At 33.3% G+C, this 23,161-nt stretch overlaps 3 protein-coding genes and 1 long non-coding RNA gene across 17 annotated transcripts; 2 read left to right on the top strand and 2 right to left on the bottom strand.

The window, feature by feature from the left end:
- Positions 1-497: 497 nt before the first annotated feature.
- Positions 498-4,381, bottom strand: LOC114389908 (sucrose-binding protein-like). The gene is made up of 6 exons (XM_028350615.1): positions 3,820-4,381; positions 3,326-3,501; positions 2,649-2,729; positions 2,270-2,539; positions 1,414-1,702; positions 498-884 (listed from the first exon to the last, which is right to left on the bottom strand). Exons 1-6 carry the CDS (start codon positions 4,364-4,366, stop codon positions 727-729), a joined length of 1,521 nt encoding a protein of 506 aa, XP_028206416.1. The 5' UTR covers positions 4,367-4,381; the 3' UTR covers positions 498-726.
- A 15-nt stretch (positions 4,382-4,396) lies between these two features.
- On the bottom strand, positions 4,397-9,529 carry LOC114389915 (50S ribosomal protein L24-like). 8 transcript variants are annotated; one of them, XM_028350625.1, is made up of 9 exons: positions 9,256-9,529; positions 9,129-9,157; positions 8,421-8,490; positions 7,845-7,922; positions 7,655-7,750; positions 7,359-7,462; positions 7,121-7,257; positions 5,950-6,057; positions 4,397-4,530 (listed from the first exon to the last, which is right to left on the bottom strand). In XM_028350625.1, the coding sequence occupies exons 1-8, from the start codon at positions 9,277-9,279 to the stop codon at positions 5,975-5,977; spliced, it is 621 nt and encodes a 206-aa protein (XP_028206426.1). In that variant the 5' UTR covers positions 9,280-9,529; the 3' UTR covers positions 4,397-4,530; positions 5,950-5,974. The 8 variants fall into 8 exon arrangements, with proteins under 8 accessions (XP_028206426.1, XP_028206422.1, XP_028206427.1 ...); XM_028350621.1 differs by lacking the exon at positions 4,397-4,530 and having other exon boundaries at positions 5,564-6,057; positions 9,256-9,521; XM_028350626.1 differs by lacking the exons at positions 4,397-4,530; positions 9,129-9,157 and having other exon boundaries at positions 5,564-6,057; positions 8,421-8,489; positions 9,256-9,515.
- A 1,747-nt stretch (positions 9,530-11,276) lies between these two features.
- LOC114371182 lies at positions 11,277-12,350 on the top strand. Its single transcript, XR_003658028.1, has 2 exons — positions 11,277-11,412; positions 12,082-12,350. It is a non-coding gene; the product is annotated as an uncharacterized LOC114371182 (long non-coding RNA).
- A 6,522-nt stretch (positions 12,351-18,872) lies between these two features.
- Positions 18,873-22,819, top strand: LOC114389952 (F-box/kelch-repeat protein SKIP30-like). Of its 7 annotated transcripts, none has more exons than XM_028350675.1 (4): positions 18,873-19,083; positions 19,213-19,289; positions 20,324-20,409; positions 21,475-22,819. In XM_028350675.1, exon 4 carries the CDS (start codon positions 21,537-21,539, stop codon positions 22,569-22,571), a length of 1,035 nt encoding a protein of 344 aa, XP_028206476.1. In that variant the 5' UTR covers positions 18,873-19,083; positions 19,213-19,289; positions 20,324-20,409; positions 21,475-21,536; the 3' UTR covers positions 22,572-22,819. The 7 variants fall into 7 exon arrangements, with proteins under 7 accessions (XP_028206476.1, XP_028206480.1, XP_028206461.1 ...); XM_028350656.1 differs by having other exon boundaries at positions 18,874-19,083; positions 20,324-20,433; XM_028350679.1 differs by lacking the exon at positions 20,324-20,409.
- The last annotated feature ends 342 nt before the right edge of the window (positions 22,820-23,161 follow it).

Below are 23,161 nucleotides of genomic sequence, written 5' to 3' on the forward strand. Positions count from 1 at the left end.
TACCTATCTTATATTTTTCTCTTATAAATTAAAAATTATCCAACACAAATACAAAACAAAGTTAAAATCGACACTCAAGACTTCCGAGTTTTTGATCAAAAAGCCTTTCTATCTTTCCTCTTGCGGTCTGCTCCATTTTAGAAGAAAAGGAACCAATTAATAAAATGGACAGCGCAATCAAATAAGTAAAAATTTACTTAATATAATGATGCATGATAGCTAGAAGGGTCTATATACTTGAAGCGCAGCTTGCAGCACATTCCAGGAGAATGCTGAGATGACCGATTTTGGGTATCGTCCTCTGGGCCCGAAAAATTCCTACACCACAATTTCCATACATGAATAGATGAGTATATAATTCAATTCAACTATACACCATGCTCCTTTCTGTTTTCTTGAACTACGTTAATCATCTTTTACTTTTTTCATATTTGAAGATTAATAGAAGCGTCCTTGAGAAGTTAAAGGAACTACTAACATTTTAAAAAAAACTCGAGTTAAACTGAATGAAACTCGGATTAGCTCGATTCAACCCTTTCTATTATGCTAGCGCAAGGGATAGCAATACAAGTGGCCATTTTATTCCGTTAGCATCCCTGCATTTACAAACACATAAACTCCATCTGGCCAATTTAAGGAACTACTAACATTACAACAAATACAGAAAATTTAAAGACTCTCAAAGCTAAATACATTCCCCGTTATCAGCCACCTCCACACTGCTTCTCACGCAACAGCGCGACGACCACGCTCCTCGCTCGGCAACTCGAAGGGGAAAAAGAGACTCTCCTTTCTTTCGAAGACTCCGTTCACCATCTCAGAAGGATAGTTAAAGGCCAGCTCCTTAGCTACGTTGTCCAGAGAGCTCACAATGTTGTCCTTCCCTGTTCCACACACAATATATATAATTAGCTTCAACTCGTTATGAACCAAATCAACATGCATGCATGACACATGACAAATAAGAGGGTTAAATTCAGTTCGTAAAATTAACATTTGTTTTTTTTAATCAATATTCTCAATTTTGAATTTTTATTGATTCAGACCTCTTAATTTGTTTAAGTTATAAATTAATTCATATATAAATAGATATAAATTAATTTAGATTGATATATTTTTCTCTCTTTCTTTCACCTTTTCATTTATCTGTATATTTTTATTTAGATATATATTAGAATTTTATATCATTATATATTTTTCTCTCTTTCTTTCACCTTTTCAATTATTTGCATATTTTTATTGCTTTAAAACTAAATAAGAATTTTGTTCTTTTATGCTTCACAATAGTTCAATTGTTATAATATATCTTTTTTAATTTAATTGGTTAAAAAGATACGTGAATTATTCTTTGATCCCTACACGTTAAAAAAAAATGTATGCATGGCATTATTAAGGATTTATGTGTACTCCTACCTGCAAACGTAAACTTCTTGTTGTCTCGAACGTTAACCTCGAAGCAAATTATGAGGAGATTCTCTTTATTGGAAGCTATAGTGACGAAGGGATGACCAGGAGGGACAACAAACACCATTCCAGGCTTCAAGTCCGCACTGATTCTATGGTATGAGGGGCTACTCTTATCATGCTTTGAGTGTGACCTTGATGACATGTGTGGACATGATATTTGAAGATGCCCTCTACCATCCATCACCAGTGCTATCTTCGTTGCATGTGAGTTGTAGTGAATAGTACTCATAGATCTCTATTTAATTAGGATAACATGTAACATCATTATTATTAGTTATCAATTAAGAATTGAGTTCAAATCTATGCAGTAAATTTTAAAGTCACAGATCATGTTATGATGTTTAGAATAAGTTAATTATTATTCAAAAAGACAACCATCTAAAACGATATCTTATTGTAATTATTCTATCTATCAGTCACAAATAATGTTATCATGTTATGAAAAAGTTAATTATTATAAAGTCAAAAAGACTATACCATCCATACAATAAGAAATATCTTATTGGTTGATAATGTAAATGCTACTTAATTACACTATACATGTACTGTTTTCTCTTGAAAAATTACAAAGAATTTAAGTTTTATGTACTAGATGACAACCAATATATAAACCAAACTGAACTGATAAAAAAATGACAACCAAGATAAATTTTCTTTGAAGTTAATAAACATTTTTTTAATCAGTAAATATTAGTTATTAAATTATTAGTATGTTATTAGCGGATGAAATCAAACTCACAATCTTTTCCTTATGACTATCAAGTAAAAAAAATTAAGATAAGCATGTTGGTAATATATATACCTGGGTGATGTTGGTAAAGGTAAGCATGAGATTGAGTCTTTGAAGCCAACTCTTTTCATCATCAGGACCAACTTCAGTTAAACGGCCATATCCGTTGGAGAAAGTGGGACGCTTGCTGAAAATATTGAATTGAGCCTTGGATTCGCCGCCGAATGGCCACCAAGAGCTTTTCTTGGTGGGGGCCAACGCACGCACCCGTTCTCTGCTTATTTTGAAAATACTTCCCTCGTTCTGTTGATTAAAAAGCCTTTCTAACTTTCCTTTTGGGGTCTGTAATTAATTTCCCAAAATAAAAAGAAATCAAATTGACAAAGCCAAATTAATTAGTAGCATTTAATGTTAATGATGCATGATAGCAAGAAATTAAGGGTCTATATACTTGGAGCGCAGCTTGCAGCACATTCCAGCTGAATGCTGAGAGGACCGATTCTGGGTCTCGTCCTCCAGGCCCGAAAAATTCCTACACCACAATTTTCTTCCATCAGTATAAATTTAAATATAATATTCAACTATATACTATCTTCTACTTTGTTTAATTAGTTAACATGTGTGAACTCAATCGTGAGTATTGATTTAGTCAATCTGAATTAAGTTTGTAAATTGTAAAGTTTATATATATATATATACACACATACATACATACATGTATATTCATAAATGTACTGAATTAAGTTTGTAAATTGTAAAGTTGATGTACATGTATGTATGTACAAGATTAACTAAGTCTTTAGTTTTTAAAGATTTTTTAAATTCATTTCTTAGTAAAAAAAAATTGATTGGTCTAGTTTTTTTAATTTTTTCCTATTAAGATTGTTCGTTCTTGAACAAAAGTTTAAGCAGTCTTAAACTTTTTTTTTTTAAATTCGATTTTCATCTAAAAAAATCTGTTAAACAAATGAAAATAAAAGGATTCAAACTTCTCTTCATAAATTAAAAATCAAATTTTTAAAAAATTGTAGACTGAAGTCAAAGTCAAACTTTTGTTCAGAAAAAAATCTTAACGGATAAAAATTTAAAAACTAAAAGCATAACTAGCACTTATGTATATATAATTACCTCAAATTTTCCAGGAGTAGAGACAGGTATATGGAGCATGGCAAGGAGGAGCTTCTCATTCTCATCTCTGTTAACGATGTACAGTGGTGTGCCTGCTGGTATGTGTATCATGTCTCCAGGTTCTAGGGTGATTTTTTCTGTTTCACTTTCCCTCACCAACCCAAGTACGGCTCTCCCTAGTAAATAAATAGTAATACAACTAATAATGAAAGGAGGAAATTTCACAAAATTGTACAGCATGAGCAGTAGATGTGTGAATAACCAACAAATTAATAATAAAAAAGGCATCAATAAATTAATTGATATATTGTCATCTAAGACAAAAACCTATCATAAAGTTTCATTAAAAAAAATAATTATTCTAAAAATCATATAAATATTAATGTATGATTGAATAATGATATAAAATTAGAGTGTAATCACTATTAAACTCGGGTACATAACTGAAACTAACAAAAAAAAATGTATTTTTTGTTTAATTCAAATATACGCACCCTTAATGTTGAACAAGACAACCTCGGAATCAAAGTGGCGTGGGGACACGAACGTGTGTGCTCTAGCTTCTAAGATGGCCAAACGGAAATTCTCAATGCCTTGAAGAAGCTTGGATTTCTCAGTGAACTTCTTGAGAACCCGAATGCTGCCACCTTCTGTTTCGACTCTGGTCGAAAAATCCTTATCTTCTTCAAAAACGTAGGGATTTTCGTCTTCCTCCTCCTCATGCTGCTCTTGATGTTCTTCTTCCTTCTCGCGAGTTTCCTCTTCGACTTGTTTCTCTCGCTCTTGCTTCATACTGTCACATTGTTGCAAGCATGTTCGCTTGTCACTCTCAGTGTATTGCCGTTGCTGTTGGCACTGGTGTTTGCATGTTACGAGCTCGGGATCTTCTTCGACCTCGGTTTCTTTAAGTTTGCCCAAGGCTAGGTTTGAAATCAAGGCTAAAAGAAAGAAAAGGAAGATAGCTAAAGAAAGCTTGGCTCTGGTCGCCATGGTGAGGTCAGTGAGGAACAACAAACTCACTCTTGGTTTGAGATGATCCATTGTGTTTGTTTATATATAAAGAAAAGGGTGGAGTGAGGAATGTGGTGGCAATTGCATGCACAAGGACAAGTGTTAATGTACGTGTCTCTTAAGTAGCAAGTAAAACGGGTAATTGCTGCTAAGTAGAGCTGGGTGTGCGTGCGTATACTCATGTCAATCTACACCTAGATAGAGAAAGTTATAAAAAATATAAATAAAAATATAATAGATGATAATGTGATATATTGTTAAAAAAATGTTTTCTTTAATTTGTAAGGAAAATAAATGGTTCCAATTGGGTCTATTCATTGTGAGTTTCGTATTCTTTATTGTATTAGTCGTCTTCTTTTATTTATTTATTTTTTTTAATATTTCTCTAACTGATTCACCTCATTAAATGTGGAAGAAAAAAAAATCAAATAAGTGCGTACAACCACCATCAGCGGAAGGCCAGCGTGAGGTGAAAGTGAACAATATTTATTTTCACTTTTGAGCGTCATAAAAAGATTGCCAAAGACACCAATCAACGTCATACGTTTTTGCATAAAGAGAAGAAAAAAAAGAAATATAATAGAAAGAGAAACAAATGAGTATAAAATATAAAATATAAAAAGAAATAAGTTTGCATCTCAATCAGAAGACTCAAATTTTAGGTCTGATCATTTTTAAAAGTCATTTAAAAGGTCAAATTATAATGATTGTATAAATTCATATGAAGCAAAATATTTAAAAAATAATGTCACATAATAAAAAAATATTCCTAACCTTGTCGTATTTCTTTAAGCTAAGAATTATCGGAACTATTAAAAAGTCTTAGAGAAATAGTATGCCAGTGGAAAAAAAAAAGGAGTTTTATTATACTAAGTATAAAAAAATTGATAAACCATTTTGCATTTAGGTCGAAATATCATAAGTGGGCCTACATTTTTTCCCCAAATGTGATAACCATTTTTACTTTGTAAGCATATAAGAGCAACAAACAGTGTTCTAGGTCCATCAAACACCAAAACCCACGTTACCCAACAAGTAAGACTTTTGGGTTACGTTATTTATTTACGTATAATATCCCCCTTAAAGAAAATTTGACTATTTTCATGCAACCTGACTTCGTACAGCAAGTTTGTTGGAACTGGATGAAAAGGGTACCAGCGCATGAATATGACATGTGAGAAGACTGATCTTTTGGGGGGGGGAAACTATTTAGCTCAAATCAACACTAATGGACAAACCCAATTAATAAAAATCACTAGAACCATAACAATCAAACGGGTTCCTTTTTCCCTTTTCACTCATTTTAACAATTGAAGTTTATGGAATGAAATGACCATCACTAACTGGAGATAACATCAACTTGAATAGGAAAAAGAATGCTAGTAGTAATGTCTAATTGGTAAAGTTACAAGTTATTCAACTCCTAGGCATGATAACATTAAACAAGGAATGTGTTTGTAACTGTGTGTAAACACTACCCAATCTAGATTTTGCGTCTAACCCATCATAAAGTGGTGTTAGAATGTGGTTCCAAACACGTCTTTAATTGAATCATGGCAAAGGGCAAGGAGATAAATTCACACCAAATTTTTGTTCATCACGATAGCAATTACCTAATCGGAACAAGGCAACGTCTCCTTAAAGTTCAGGCATGCCCCGTCCTGTTTTAGCATTGCAAGTCTTCTCTAGCACAAGATTCATAGGAGTATTTTTAGGACCAACTGCCAAAAATGAATAACAAACAGGATAAAATACTCAGCACGTTTCTGAAAAAAGTTTAAATGTATCTTTGAGAATTAACAAGGCTTGGGTTTCTCAATTCTGTAAAAAGTTTTAATGTATCTCTGTCAATTAAGAAAGCATGGGTTTCACTGAACTACATGGATCCCTACAAGTTTTGCACATCTGCAAGAACTGAAGTAGTTTCCCGCAACACTAAGATGGAAAAATAGCTGTATAGAAGCAAGAGAATGAATTCATGCGAATTACCTATTCCTTTGGACCTGGCTTCTGGCTCTCAATGGAATATTATAGAAGACTTAAATCCATTAATCCAAATAACTTTGATCGACAACTTACAATGTTATATATACACTTACTATACATTACAAATGATGTTTTTAATTTGAGTTTCTGCATATGGAGCGCAAGTCCAACATGCTTTAGTTGATACCAAGGGGGGGAAATCATGTAACAATACACATCCTAGTCCTAGAAGCAAGATTTTTAAGACAATGGAAAGCACTTAATAAATCTTAAACCTTTGATGATTAACATTATTCAACAATTAATCTACCCTCTAAAAAATCTTTCTTTTTAAGGTGTGGTGCTAAGTTGCTATCTCGAATTTTCAATAAGGTCAAGTCAGTTTAAAGAATGTCTCTAAAGTGCAAGGAGACTCTCCTTTCTCAACACCAAGTATAATAACAAGGTTATGGATAACAATGCATGTCAACAGACATGTAGCAAAGAAGATAAGCAGTACATCTTTGAATTAATTGCGAAAAATAAAGTCTCTATCACAATAGTTCGCTTTGTTTGATGAGTCATCTAATTAGGTAGATATACACATGTAATTAGTTAGTGATTCGTTACTCACTCTGGTCTATATCTATATATTATATATTATATAAGCCACATTATTGGCTTGTTTGTTTCACACACCTTTCTCATAATTCAAGTTCATTTTCCGTCTCACTTTTTCTCGATTCTCTATTGGCTCTGGCCATGTTTTGTCAACAACTCATACATGAAAAAGCATAATTAAGCTTGTTAGATACTTACGGACTGCAGGTCTTGGGGTAGTTCTTATCTTTAAAATCTCAGGACGAGGGACTATGGACCCTGAGGTTCCTATTCCTCTGGACACTCTGACTTTAGTACCATCTTCAAGATATTTAACTCCAACCTTGCAAGGCTTGCTGCACAAGTAAAAGTTGGTAACTCTTACTTTCATACATGTTAATGATGTTATCCCGTTTGGAGATGCAATCACCAGTTCAATATCTGAACAATGACATACCCTGTCACTGGGTCAAGAACTTGCACATTGGAGGCATGCAGTGGGGCTTCCACTGTAAAGATGCCCCCTTCATGACCTTGCCCTTGCTTTATATGCTTCTTTACCTATAAAGAGGATGACAAAAGGCATTGGAGTGAGAAACCTATCAGGAAAATTTACACAATCACATGCTCAATGTCACAATTGATTAATATTCTGATGCAAGACACATTGACAGTGGAATTGAAAACATAATCTAAGGAAGATAGGGCATTAGAAAAACAGAAGGACCAAATTGTGATGATAATATCTCTCACCAGGTTTTTACTCTCTACAATGACACGATTTTGAGAGCGAATGACACGCTTTATAATCCCGGTCTCACCCTTATCTTTGCCCCTTGTTATCATAACCTGTTAAAATGTGTGACTGTGAGACTAAAAATTATAAAATAAAGAAAAAAGTGAAATTAATAAAGATATGGTGGGTTTGAATTGGCTGACTCACATTATCTCCTCTGAGAATTTTCCAGTGCCTAATGAGTTTCTCAGCTGCTTTCCAACCCATACAGGATGTTCCTGCACTCTAAAATCACACAAGCTGCTGAATCAAGAACACCCGCAGAAAGCCATGAATATGGGTAATCGGTTTTAAAATAAATTGGAGGTACCAGTCTCTGAAGTTTAGAATTATTAAATTTATATTTTATTCTATGCAACAAACAGATGAATTTTCGACCTAGCCCCATACATCACTTAATTAAATGAAATGATACCGAAAGCACAAACCTAGATGATGACGAAAAAAATGCAGGGTTGAATTGAATAGAGATAGAGGATGAAAATGAGTTTGGTGAGAGCAGGACGTACCTTAGTGTAGCGTGATGGTGGCACGCTGTGAGTGTGAAGAAGCCAAGGAACCTTCAATCCAGGTGTGAAAACGGCCTTCTTACACTTATTAATTATAATTTTTATTATGTACCCAACAATGCAAGGCGTATTTTAATTTTATTTTCATTCGTTCAATACTTTTAAATTTCTTTCTAATTATTAATATTTAACAATTTTAAGTAAATTAAGCTACCTTGTGGGCTTCAAGGAGAAAAGGCAATAGGCGGAGGAGTTTGGTCATTTGATCCAAGTAGAGCTGGGCCTGCAAACAAAATTGTTTCAAAAAATTAAATGCATATCTAGTTTATTTATATAAAAAATATATACATCATTTTACTTATTTTTATAGGATTTAAAATTTTTATTATTTTAAAAAAATCCCAATCACGCACGAAAAACTTCATTAAGTGTTTAATTGTTTGTGGTATTCAACTTAAATTGAATAAAAATAAATAAAAAAATTATAAGGTTGATTTGTGTCAGCTTTCTAAGCTAACAAATTTTAAACTTTGTTCAACCTGACAAAACTTGAACTCTCATTTTCTTAAAACATTATTATCCGTTTTTTCTTAATTATTTTGTAGTGTTATTAACAATTGGTAAAGAGGTTAACCGGATAAATACGCATGTCGCCCAACCAATCTAATTTGATTTTGAGTGTCTATAAATAATTATTTGTAAAAAAAATAATAATACGGAATTTGATGCCTTTATTTAATTTTTTTTTTTTTTAACTCAGCAAACCTAAGACATGCTTTAGCAAATTAGTTTCCTTCACAATCAGGGTGTGTATTGGGTTAAGATTTGAAAAGATTTTTCATCAACTGGGAGAGAAGTAAAATGCTAGGATGATTACGACTACAAAATATGAAAGCAATATTGAAATAAATTAATCAATAGCAGGAGCAGCCGGTAAAGGAGAACCAGAGGCTGCAATTTACAAAAACTCTATTACATTAGATATCCAATTAACTTTTTTGTCAAATGAAATGTGAAAGGTCATCAAAATGGAACACAATTAATTGCACCTTTGCACATTGCAGGCATTTCATCCACGTTGCTTGCTTAGAACTCTGTTAACGAGTATTTGCAATGGAACATTAGCTGATACTAGAAGGCAGGCACAATCCACACTAGAGCTTATCAAAGACAGTAGTGAATCACAGCACGTGGCTGATGGAGTTAAACCATTGTTGATGCTTCCTGTGATGAAGTTGGCACAAGGGGTGATAGTATTGATTATAGAGGTCGTGCAGGGCGTGACCAAAAAATGTAGTGAAGTGAATATTGTAAGGGCTAATATTAATATCAGTGTTATTTTTGAATTAGAGCTGAGGTGTCCCATGAAGATTAATTGTAAGTATTGGCTGCAAGAAGAATGATGAGTTGTCTAATTAGGACGGGGTAGAGGGGTTGATTAGAGATAAGCAGGGAAATAGGTAGATTTGAACATGGGGGAGGAGTTCAACTACCTTAACTAACGCTTCTATTAGAAGAATCTTGTCAATTACCCGGGTTTTAGTTTGGTGTGGTTGGCTAGAACAGAGCTTTCCATATTTTGAAACCAATTTTTTTATGAGTAAAAAAAAAAAGGAAAATTGAGAGATTATCTCAGTAAAAAAGACAGAAACTTGAAAGATTTAGTTATGTGAATTTTTTTTTTTTTTTTTGTGTTGGTCACATTTTACAGATGTTGGATTGCATTTATATGTTAAAAAGAAAAAAAATTGCCCAATAAATACATTAACAGATACTAGCACTTTTACTAGGAAAAATGCCCTAACACTTTAGGAGCTTCTTAGTAGCCTCCTAGTTGATCTTCTGATCAGTTATCGGGAAAGGTTTATTTATAAAAGCAAACAAAATTCTATACTCTTAAGTATATATGCTCAATCCCTAATCATTATATATCTTAGATTAATACTGACTTAAGCGTTAAGTAACTTTCCTTCATCATTTAAGTTAGGAGTCAAGACACTGAAGCATTTCAGTTAGGGATAGTCAACTAGAAGATCAACTAGGTGGCTCATGAGAAGCACATAAAGTTTTAGGACTAATCATAAGAGGAGAATCCAACCCAAAATAGTAGTCTATCAAGTGAAAGAACCATAAGGCTTGAGTATCACATCAAGGATTTCATGTTGGAGGACTGGAAATAACTCTTTTAATAGTTTGAATCTCACTAAAAGCATCAATTTTTAAAATGCTATAACTACAGAGCTACGTGGAATAACAATTACATAAAGCTATAAGGACAAAATAACATGGTTATTGAAAAATATTTTTTTTATTAAATAACAATTAATGAAAACCATGTAAGTGTCATCACATGGCGTTTAGGGAATTAATAATAAAAACTAAACTCAGTCTATTTATAATAAATTAAGCCAATATAATCTTTTAACTACTTAATTTTTTCTCCTTTTAGTTTCAGGCCTCTCTAAGCTCAATCTATCTATCTTAAAGACTCTCTTGAACCATGTCAGAACAACACCCATCACTTTTAAAATAATTATTATAAAAACTAATAATTTCTAATTATACATTAATGCCCGACTAAGTGAAAATTATATTGTCAATTTATTTTAAATGAATTCGTATACTATTTTATCATATTTTGAAAAAGCTTGAAGGAAAAATACGTATTTGGGATTGCAAATGGCATGATGGAATGCAACCACAACATTTTGATTGCCGGACCATAAATTGCAATTCGCATATATCTGCACCAACCTGCTACGCAGTTGTGAATTTGCAACCATAATCACGAAATTAAAACGTAAGAAAATCTAGGCCATTCGATCTCAGTACTTATTAATGACTAAAGTTAAGGAGCTTCCTCTTGGTTCAAAATATTAAAGTTAATTAGGTCCTTACATCTCTTAAGGAGGTGGTACCGTGGTAGAGTCAAACATACTCTAGAATATTACGACACTTTAATTATATAATTATATTAAACAAAACAGCCCATTAGTTAATAATTATCGATAAACACTTCCTTTTTGGAAAAGTTAAGCTTTTACATGTCTTTAATTAGAAAGGGTAGGCAACCTACATGACTTGAATTTAAATAGCTGGCAATGGACCAACAACTCCTTCGACTGCTCCAGTTGGTTCTCCTTCTGGTTCATCAGCTGAATCACCTGAAGGCTCAATTATTCCTTCTGCTTCAGACTTTCCCTCAGGTATACATCACTTTGTACTTAAACTCACAAAAAAAGATGAAGGAGAGAGATTCTAATATAGACTTTGTACATAAGTTTCATGCACTAAACATTTTAAAGTGATTTAAGTCAGTTGGTTAAACATGACGCAATTTTCATCTTGACGAAAAATTATCTACATACTATGATAAAATATGTATCAAAAGCACAAGGGCTATAGCTCAGTTAGGTAGAGCACCTCGTTTACATGAGCGCCAATGTTTTTTTTGAGAGGAGTTCATCTTGTAATCAAAAGAGTTTATCTTATAGTAAAAAATCGATGTCTTATTCTATTTTACGGAACAAAACAAGAGAGCAATAGCCTGACAAAGGGTTTAGCCATAAAATCGAATTCATCATTGATTTGAGATATTGATAAGGTGAATACTCATTTCTCGTCAATGTTATGTATGAGTTGTTGTAAATCCATTGATATCTGTTTTTTTGATTCCATCGGATAAACAAACATTTTAAAGTAATAATATGATCTTTATTGATTCACTTAATTCTAATAGTTGTCTACACAAAATAATCTCTCATCAAATGCATGCCTGATACTAGTCATTGAGACGGTTAGTATATGAATTGCGCGCATAAATATTGCAGAAAATGTTTTAATTAAGTCATTTAACTCGTTTTGGTTAATTGCAGGTGCAGGATCTAAAACTGTGCCATCAATAGACGGTGGTTCATCTGATGGAAACGCTATTAAAGTCCCCTCCCACTTGGTGCTCTATCTTCTTGCCCTTGTGTCTTGTGTCTTAACCTTCACCAAGTTCTGATTATTTTGAGCCAACAGAGATTTGAGTGCTGAATTTTTATGTTTAGTGTTCCTTGCCATAGAAGATATATATTTGACCTCGAATAAATAAAGGAATATTTAATACATGAATTTGATAAGAAGTACTTGTTGGTGCTGATGGACTGCTATTTTGTTAATATGAATGGGCTTAGCTACTTTGTTGTTAACTGTTACTTCCCCATGCAAATAAACTAAACAAGGATCTATACAAAAAAAAAAAAACTAAACAAAGGACATGATTATTAGTTAAATAGGCTAATTAACTATTTATTCTATAAGTTTTTATCAAATAAAGATTTATTCATAGAATTATTTATAAAGTTTATTCAGTTAAATTTTAAAAAATATTTGAATAAATTTTACGAAATTTATTGAAATAGTTTTTTAGAAATTATTAAAAGGTCATAAATTATTTATAATCTCAAACTCTTTTAAACATTCTCAGAATGTATCATGATCGATGAAGGATCTAGGACCAGTCAGAGTAATTTATTTTTAAGAAATAAAAATTAATAATAATTATCATACATGTTAAAATAAATTAAACATGAGATATAGAATGAAACTTAAGGTAAATAAAAACGTAAAAATACCAAAGAGAATCTTCAATAAAAAAAATCAAAACTTTTCATCTTAATTAACTTTTTGATGGATCTCACATATTTATTCCAATAAAAGATCAAATTTTGTGATCTTAAATTATTTTTTATAAGTCTAACAATAGATTAACTTCTAATATTTATTTATACTTTTTGTGAAGAGATATTAAAATATTTTTTTGAAAACATGTACAAATCTTACTTGTTACGGTAGAAGAACAGATTTTCAAAGTGAAAACCAATCCACTTACTTCAATAATAAATTTTAACAAGATTAAATCTTATATAAAAGATCAGATTATAAGAACACTTCTTAGAGATGCTCTAATGAATTGAAAAGAGAAATAAATATATGAAAAAAATAAGTAAATAAATTAAAAGATTAAATTTATTTTTTTTCAAAGTCAATAAATTTTTTATTTATAACTCTAAATGCGATGCAGGTCCAACAATGATCAATAATTAACAATTCATAAAACAAATAATTAAACTAGGTACTAGTGTTTTTGCACAAATTACGATAATATTCAATTATGATAATTTTACTTATTTGTTAGCAAAAATAACAAGAAATTTAAACAACACAATCTAGTAAAAATATATATTAGTAATTGGATAAAAATAATGAAATTCAACCACACCACACTACAACTATCAGTTAAATCATTTCACCAATCCAATTTATTATTTTTCTAAGTGAATGGATTAGATTGAATTTAAATGTAAATGAATTAGATTTTTTTTTTTAATAATGACAGTGCTTTATTAAGAAGAAGGGTCAATAGGCCTAACTGCCTAACATCATCCGATACAATACTAAGCAGTTGGGGGGAGGGGGGATTTCCTCAACCCAATATCTCTCTTTAACAAAAAAAGCTAATTTGGCTAAATTATCAGCAGCCTTATTTGGCAATCTATTTACAAAATTGAAAGAATGCAGATTTATATAATTTATCAACAGAGAACAGTCTTGGAGAACACCTAAAAAGTTGCTTTTATAATGAAAGTGACCGTCGTTCCAACCATCAACAAGTCTCTTGCAATCTGACTCGAACTGGATCCTTCCAAATCCATCTGAATGCAATTGCTTCTGCCACGTGAGGTTTATAAACAGCAAGGAATAAACAAAGAAGCACAAGCTAGAACCTCTCCAGATTGGTCCCCATATATAACACCAAGCCCCGAACCTGTGTTCCTTCTTACTGCAACATCCAAATTAGCCTTGATGCATTCATTGGGTGGTTTAGTCCATTTTGACATACGATTCCTCTCAACTGTAGCAAATCAGAATCAACATCATCCAAGCAAAGGCTTTGAAATTTTGAAATACCAAAGGGTCCAAAGAAACCCACATATCCTAGCCACAAACTCCAAGTCACCCAGGCCCAAGCACTTATCAAACCAGACAACAAATTTAGTATCCTCATCAACATCCATTCTCCCCCGCCCCCCCCCCCAAGCATGGGAGGCAAACCATGCTCTTTTGGACTCTTCACATAGCAGTAAAGAGTGCACCACAGTTTCTGCACATTGCCCACATCTAGGACAGATGGGATCAACATCTAAACCTCTCTTCACCAAGTTTGATTTGATAGGGAGGATATCTTGGCAGCATCTCCAAGCTAAATTTAAGCATTTTGGGATAGTAGGAACTGTCCACAATTTCTTCCAAAGGTTTCCGGGACAAGGAGCTGGATGATGCTTAGGAAGCTTGATTTCTCCTAAGAGCATGAAAATAGCCAGATTTCACAGTATGTTGGCCATCACTGGTGAATTTCCATATCAGACAATTTGTATTACATCTCCTTCTGAGTGGAATAGAAGAAAGAATTTTTTCAGCATTAACTCTGGTACTCAGAACATTTTGGCTGAAAGAGACCTCTGTCTTGTTGAGGTTGATTGATTGTTCGGAAGCAGTCTCAGATTTTTAAGAGACAAGATAAATGGGTAGCTTCTTCAGAAGTAGCCCTAGCAAACATAATGCTATCATCAGCAAAGAATAAGTGAGATATGTACGGGGCCTTTGGACACACTTTAATCCCTTGCAATGCTTGTTGCTCCACTGATTTGGTAATAAGAGCAGAAAAAGCCTCAGGGCAGAGAATATCTCAATCCCCTCAAAAGATGAATATTCACTTCCAAGGGCGCCATTAATCAGCACTAAGGACTCAATAGAAATACATCTCCAAATCAGATTGCACCACCTAGGGAGAAATCCCATAAAAAATAATACTCCCCCCAAGAAATTCCATTACACCCTGTCAAGCTTCAACACCATATAACTTCTCATTCATTCCTGTCTTCTTTGTATTCAAATAGTAAAAAGTCTCAAAAGCCACTAGTACACTATCAGTAATAAGTCTACCAGGAACGAGTACACTTTGATTTATACTCACTATAGAAGGAAGAATTACCTTGAGTCTGTTTGCAATTGTTTTGGTGATGAGCTTGAAGATAACATTGTCTAAATTGGCTTGAGTGAGTAGGCTTCTTTACCTTAGGGACTAGTGCAATGAAAGTCTTATTCAAGGTAGGAGGTGTCCCAAACCCCATTCAGCTAAGTTCTCACTAGTCCTCTTCTAATTATCCATCACTGCATCTCCTGGGACCCAAGAATGTGTAACAATTTCCTTGTAATCCTCTTCTTTTTCCAACCACAACTGTTCAAATCTATAAAGGCAGGGTCTAGATCTTATTCTCCCTACATCTCCCGTGGAAGAGCTGCAATCCACCATAATTGGGTTATGATCAGAAAAAATGCCTAGACATTACACTTTTGTTTTCTGGTCTAATAATTATTATGTCACCCTTTATAGTTCAAAAGCAACTACAGGTTTAAGAGCTCAAAATGTTTTTAATTTACATTTTATTTTAGTGTTTAATGTATAAAAATATTTCTTTATAGTGAGTATTTTTCTGCAATTAAAAGTTTAACTGCAGGAAATTCAGTTTTCCCTAAAAAGAGTGTAATGACTAGTAATAGCAATCACCTGAGCTAGTAATTAATACTAAAATCGATTATTGTCACGCTAGGTTCCAATTCAGGAGAATAGATAATCACGTTCATAAACAGAGCGAGATAATATAATTTTCGCTAGTTCAAGCTTTATAATTGAAATTTGTCGTTAGTATAAAATAAAATACAAAAACTAGGTGCAGAACATTGTTCACATAGTGACAATTTTTACAATGACCTATCAACAATATGATATTATATTTCTATTTTAATTCTTTGCTTATCCTTTTAGCGAAGGAAGTGGACAAATAGAGTGTCTCTTCTGCTTAATGATTGAGTAAGCCTTTTACCGCCGCAATAGAAAATTATACATGTTAAAATTATCACTCTAGAAGACTATAACCAGAATCAGAAGACTATAGGACTCTCTGTATAATACTCGTTTAAAAGTAATAATAGCCTAACGAGTGATAACCTAATAATATGAATAAAATGTTGGTGCTGGTACATGTAGTTTACGCACATTGGTTTCAGCTTCCCGACCAAGATTACAATTGAAAACCTTGAACATCACTGCTACAGTATCAGATTGTTTTCCTACATCAAATTTACTTTTGTCTTGTGTCCAGTGCTAAATTGACACAAGCTATTGCTATGGAAAGTCCAAAATTTGATTTACTTGATCGCCCAGTCAAATAGGCCGAGGCCGACCGAACATATATAAGAAGATTGAATTTTGATCTTGAGTCTAATTGCATTCAATAAATAAGGGTGATATCAAATGTTTTTTTTTTCGTTGTTGAGTTTGAGTTATGGAAGTAATATATGATTTTTTTTTTAAAAAAAATTATCTTATTTAAAAAACTTCATTTGAATTTTTAAAAATAAGTTATTTTCAATTTGTTTTAATAGAATGCCCACGTACAATTTAATTTATTAACACTCTAGCCCTAGTTTAACGAAAATTTATTAAACAAGTATTTGATTATACTATTTCTAAAAAATGTCCTAAGTTTTATCGTTGCAAATAGACTTTTGTAGTAAAGTAAGATCTGCAAAAGTATTAAGATTTTTCCTTTTTGTAAAACGGAATTTGTAAACCATTAAATTTACCTTAAAATTCATATACCATATTTTAAAAGGACATCCAAACATGCTTAGTAATCTCCTCAACACTTGCATATTTATTTTGAATTGAACTTCAATGACCTACATATTTCCTTGAGTCAATATATTCCTGGATCCTCTATCATTTACAAATCTTCAAATCTCGTCAATGTAAGGGTTTTTCAATTCCCATATTAAAGCAGATGGGGTCTAATTCTGGTACTAGTGACCATGTTCTGTCTCCATACCGTTTCTCAATCAAGTTGCACGCCACACTCTGGTTTATCTCTTTGTCTATGTCACACAAAACTCCAAAACCCACATCCTCTTGCTGCCGACACCAGTTAATTTTAATAATTTCTTCAGCAAATCTTTTCTTCCATTACTTGCTTACTTAAACGCCTCCACCCCTCCTTTATTGTGATTGCACCTCCCCAATTGATGTTTGAGCTGACAACATACCCCATTTCCTTCAACAACCAAAACTCATTAACCATATCCTCACTCAAAAAAAAAGGAGTATTCAATTTGCTCCATGTTTCTGTCAATTCATGTATCATCATATAATGATATAGAGCACTAGTTAAAAAAAAAAAGATATAAACGTTTCAATTTTGTCTTAAAACTCAATTTGAAATGAAAGAAAGATGGCATTATTTTCAAAACTTGATTTGCAATATAAAATATATTAAAACCTGAATTTGATCAACTTCTTTTTCTTTAGTATTTGCGACGACTTTGACTTTTACCTTCATCTCACAGCCTAGACTTTTTCGCCTTGTCCTATATTTTACTCTATTGTTATGCATATTTTTTTCAACACCACAATTTCATTCGAGTTGAACCGTGCATTACGAAAGTGTTATTATGGTTTATTTTGGCACTTTGCTTTATCATTTTGAACAATTATTATAAATTTTAATCTGCTACTAATAATGATCAATAGTTTTGATATTTTTTTACTGTTTCAAGACTATTAACCTAATCTTTCCTAAAAAAGAAAAACTATTTACCTAATACATAAATTTGAAACAATGGACACAAAAGCTATACATCTCCGATGCCTCTTCATTAAATTAATTATCTGATAACATCTATTTTTCAATATCCCCATAATTGATTTTTTTAAGTTGGAATATCGCCATAACTGATTGAAACTACATATTGTCTAGAAATTGTTTTTCTGTTTAACTGTTTAAATATGTTGAAAATGCTTCATATTTGCGTTACATGTTACAGCTTAAGAACGACTTCTTCTAGACACTTGATACGAATCTTGAAACTTTTCTTTTCCTCACAAATATTCTTCAAAACAAAATTTCATTATATCAGTAATTAAATTGATTCACCTTGTCCTCTAAATATTTAAGTATCAGTACCCAACAAGCATATATATAGCCAGCTAAGCTTGAATGAACCAGCATTATATAATACTTTTGATTTAATTTTGTCATGGTTTTATTATTCTTTTCTTGTCATCTCCTTTTCCACGTGCCGTTTTCATGCATCAACTAACTTGGATTTTCCTTGAAGTATTGCACAATAATCTCTCAAGCATGGGCAAGGGGAAAACAATATTTATGAGAGAAAAGAAAAGAAAGATTCCATGTTCTAGAGATCAACCAAGAAGGTTTGGGGAAGAAAATGAAAAGAACTAATAATATTCCTAGAAAAAGACCACGCAACTGTACTAAGCGGAAGGGAAGAAGATTAATTGAACCTGAACGCAACATAAGGTTGTCATTACCCTTAAAAAAAATATCAAACAATAAATTTACACCATCGAAAAAAATATATATACAAAATTGATTTGCATAAAAAAAAAACTTAAAAGTGAAACGTTAAAGATGTTTTTATATTATTTTTTTAATTAATAGTATTAACATATCACTATGTACAATAAAAATAACGCGTTCAATTTTTTACTTTTGAGGAACAAATTGAATTTTAATTAAAAGTAGGAAAAATAGTGGGTGTTTTTTTCATGAGCGAAGGTGTAAGTGAGACAGAACAATAACGACAACGTTAACATTGGCTTCTGTTGCAAGTTGTAAGTGGTAACTCTTTCAACTCAGCCGTGCAAGTTTTGTTGGCAGCGCACGAAGGAACCATCTTCTCTTCGTTTTCCTTTTTTTCTCAATCACACCCAAATCCCTTCCTTCCTTCTTCGCTATTGTCTTCTCTTTCAGGTAAACCTCTCTGTCTCTCTTTTAACCAATCTTAGAATAATAATAATAATAAAAGAGAAACAAAATTCTCTGACTCGAATAGTTGCTACTGGATGATGCCTAATTTACACAGTTTTTCGTTTTGCGCAGAGTTGATCGAAATCCATTTTCTTCGGTTATGTTGAATTTCAACAGAGTTTTGATTTAGGACTCGAGAAAATTCTTCGGTTATTTTCCTTTTTTTTTCTCCTTTTTCTTTTTTGTTAAATTGTTTTCCTTGTGCTGAAATGTTAGGGTTGGAATATCAATATAGATTGGAATACGACGGTAGAAGTTAATAGCGAGGTTTTTCATCTTTATTGTCCAAATTCTTCGTAGAATGTGTCTAGCTTTTCCTTTTGTTGCTGTTTTTTAGTGATGACGTTTTCGGGAAATTTCAGTTTTGGATCATAGATTGAAGCTTTCAACTGATGTTCTTCTTCAATCAATTTTCCTTTCTTTTTCCTTAGTGGAATCGTGTCAATTGTTTTTTTTTTTTTTTAGAATTCATGCACAGCAATAGAATTTTCTATTGAGTAATGCTCTATCCTGCTACAAATCCTCCTAATACTTTATAAGAACGTATTTGATAAATAAAAAAGTAAATGTTTTTAATATATGCTGAGTCTCAATGTAGTGATTCATTCTATTCTAGAAAGGCAAAGTATCACATTCTTGTTTGGACTTGATGAGGAAAGCTATGCTGGCTTGATCCATTTACAACTGCAGTGACTTAGATGTCTCTGACGTTGGTATTTCCTTTCATGTTCACTTTCTGTTGTTTCTGTTTGTTGATTTGCAGTTGGAGTTGGATATTTAGTGTTGGAAGTTTTTTGATATATGCTGCTTCCTTGATCTTTTAGAGTCTTTTTATGTAATTTAGAATCATGAAGTTGACCTGTAGGAACTAAGACAAAACTTCAGAAGGTCTTTGTAACTGTTACTAACTGGCCTGGGCATGGGAATGCAACTGGTCTTTAGTTTTGGCTCATCCCAGATCTCAGATATATCAACTGGAAATATCATTCCTTCTGTACTGAAAGGAAAGTTAAAAAAAAAACATAGCATAACATAACATTCCTTGGCTGTTTTATGCATGTTCTGGGAAATAGGTCCTGCAGATTAGCTAAACACATGTATCACTGTCATAAATTCTTTGAAAACTGGAGATAAAACATGATTTTATTGTGTGATAAAGTGTTCTGGGAATTATGTCCTGCAGGTGAGCTAAACACTAGCATAGTAGCATGCATCATCGTCATAAACTCGTTGAAACTGAAGTCAAAACTTGATCTTGTGTGCGATAAGGTGATGGACCTCTTTATTTACAAGGTTGATCTCTTTCATCCTTCTATATAGGTACTCAACATAATATGATGCTGGGTTGCATTATGTGTTTAAGAGAGAGCAAAATGATGTGGTTTTGTCGTTGCAGTGGCAGTTTCCATTCTTAAGTTTTATGTCTTTAATTTATTTGTATGTGAGTGAGCCTGCAAAAAAATTTAGCACTGGGCTGGTTGTTTTGAGTATTTGTAATTTTTGTGAGGAACAATCAAGCTATAAATTTAATTGTTTTCTTAACTTTTCTGAGGGGGGTAAGTTAGAAACAGTGTTCTGTAAGTAGTAGTCTCAATTCTTAGATTGGATGGTGTATGTAGGTAGGTAGATAAAATTCAGACTAATGATTGAAGACTAAGAGCACACCAGACAGTAGACAGTTGCTTAGGGTAAAGGAGTGAAAATGGTATGCTTTAGAGTTCATTTTTTTTTAATAAAAATATTAACTAATAGGCTTCTCTATGGGGGATTTTGAGGGCATAAATGCTCGTGTGTTAGAGTATCTATACTGTCCCCATGACTTTCACATTGAGTTGGATAGATGGACTTCTGACCTGAGATCCTTTGGGTCGGTATGTGGCACTAATTGAGATCTAATGGAGTCCAGTGAAGCGTCAAACCTACTGTGTGGATCTATGGTGTTGCCTTGCATCTGAAACAATTGAATATAATTTTTGCATTTAATTCAATATTTTCTTACTTGCAGTTAGCTCTACAATTTTTGTATCTTTTATCTAGCTTTTAAATACTGAAGTTTCAATGACAAATGGCTATCATGAAGTGAGAAAAGAACATGATAAAACATATTCTCATTTTAGTTTCATTTCATTTGTTTTGGATGACCTCTTTGTGAACTCCCCGTTCATTCAAATATAAAATAAATTGCTTATATTTTGGAAACAACCATTTCTCAGTGAAAACATATCTGTACGTGATGATGGCTTTCAAATTAGTAATGCTTTTCTTATATTGCATTTGTATTTCTCAAGTATTACATTATTAATGTGCATAACTGGGTATATATTGTGACCGCAGGTGCACCTTCCAGTAAAGCAGGAGTAGGATAATTGTTGAACATAGATGAAAAGGTGATTGTTATGTCTGGACTGATTGAAGGACTTCCTGATGCTGTTGCAATCAGGTGCCTTGCATGGGTTCCCTTCTACCTCCATCCAAAGTTAGAGCTTGTCTCTCGTGCTTGGCGAGCAGTTGTCCGTGGCCCTGAACTATTTAAAGCTCGACAGGAGCTTGGTTCGTCAGAGGATTTGTTATGTGTCTGTGCTTTTGAACCAGAGAACTTATGGCAGTTGTATGACCCTCTGCGAGATCTCTGGATTACTCTTCCTGTTCTACCCTCAAGAATCAGGCACCTTTCACATTTTGGTGCTGTCTCCACTGCTGGAAAGTTGTTTGTAATTGGTGGTGGAAGTGATGCTGTTGATCCTTTGACGGGTGACCAAGATGGTTGTTTTGCAACAAATGAAGTCTGGTCGTATGACCCTGTAGTACGGCAATGGTCCCCCCGTGCAGCAATGCTCGTTCCCCGTTCTATGTTTGCATGCTGTGTTATGAATGGAAAAATAGTTGTGGCTGGGGGCTTCACTAGCTGCAGAAAGTCAATATCTCAAGCAGAAATGTATGACCCTGAGAAAGATGTTTGGATTCCAATGCCTGATCTTCATCGCACCCATAATTCAGCCTGTTCAGGAGTGGTGATTGGAGGAAAGGTGCATGTACTGCACAAGGATATGTCAACGGTGCAAGTTTTAGACAATGCAGGTCAGTGGACGGTTGAGGAATATGGGTGGCTCCATGGTCAAATGGCAGTTATCAGGGATGCCCTTTATGTAATAAGCTATGGATTAATCATCAAGCAAGACAAAAAAATGAGGAAGGTTGTAGGTTCAGCTTCCGAGTTTCGAAGGAGAATTGGATTTGCAATGATAGGTTTAGGTGATGAATTATATGTGATTGGAGGTGTCATTGGCCCTGACAGGTGGAATTGGGACATCAAGCCACTGTCTGATGTTGATGTTCTTACACTTGCGAGCGACAGACCGACGTGGCGCCAAGCAGCTCCAATGACACGGTGTGGTGGTACCATTCTTGGTTGTACACTGCTGAGAATTTAGGCTTTCACTTTCATGGCTTATGTGATATGTGTGCTCCTACTAAGGAATGTGAATTCCTTCAACAGGAGACAAAGAATTAGGTTGTTCAATGGCTTCTTTGAGTTGTATGTAAGCCATAATATTTGTCCTTGTTGTTTTGTTGACTATTATGTGGTAATATGATCAGGTAATATTTTCAAGCAAAACAATGAAGTTCATGCACTACTCTAAATAATATTAGTGGATATTACTTTCACTCATTTATATTCTTTACTTGATTCGCGAAGATGTTTAAGTATGCAATACTCTAAACTTATTAAGGGTACAACCTTACCTTAATAGATTTGAGTTGGAAGTGTTGGTTTTTGAAGGAAGAGAATCCATAGCAGTAACTGTCAATCATCCTTGTTGAATAGGGTTATGATGGGTGGGGCGCGAGGAGAGTTGAAAAAGATGCATTAAAGTCCCACGTTGAAGAAATACAAGGTTGGAAAAGGTAGCATCTACAATAAAAGAGAAAATAGGTTGCTGAGTAAGATGGTGACGTCCACGAGATCAATGGCTAATCAACATGGCCAGCGATGTGGATTTACTCTTGGAGTAAAACTCCC

Source organism: Glycine soja, chromosome 2, assembly GCF_004193775.1.
Source record: "Glycine soja cultivar W05 chromosome 2, ASM419377v2, whole genome shotgun sequence".
In the NCBI taxonomy this organism is placed as follows: Eukaryota; Viridiplantae; Streptophyta; class Magnoliopsida; order Fabales; family Fabaceae; genus Glycine; species Glycine soja.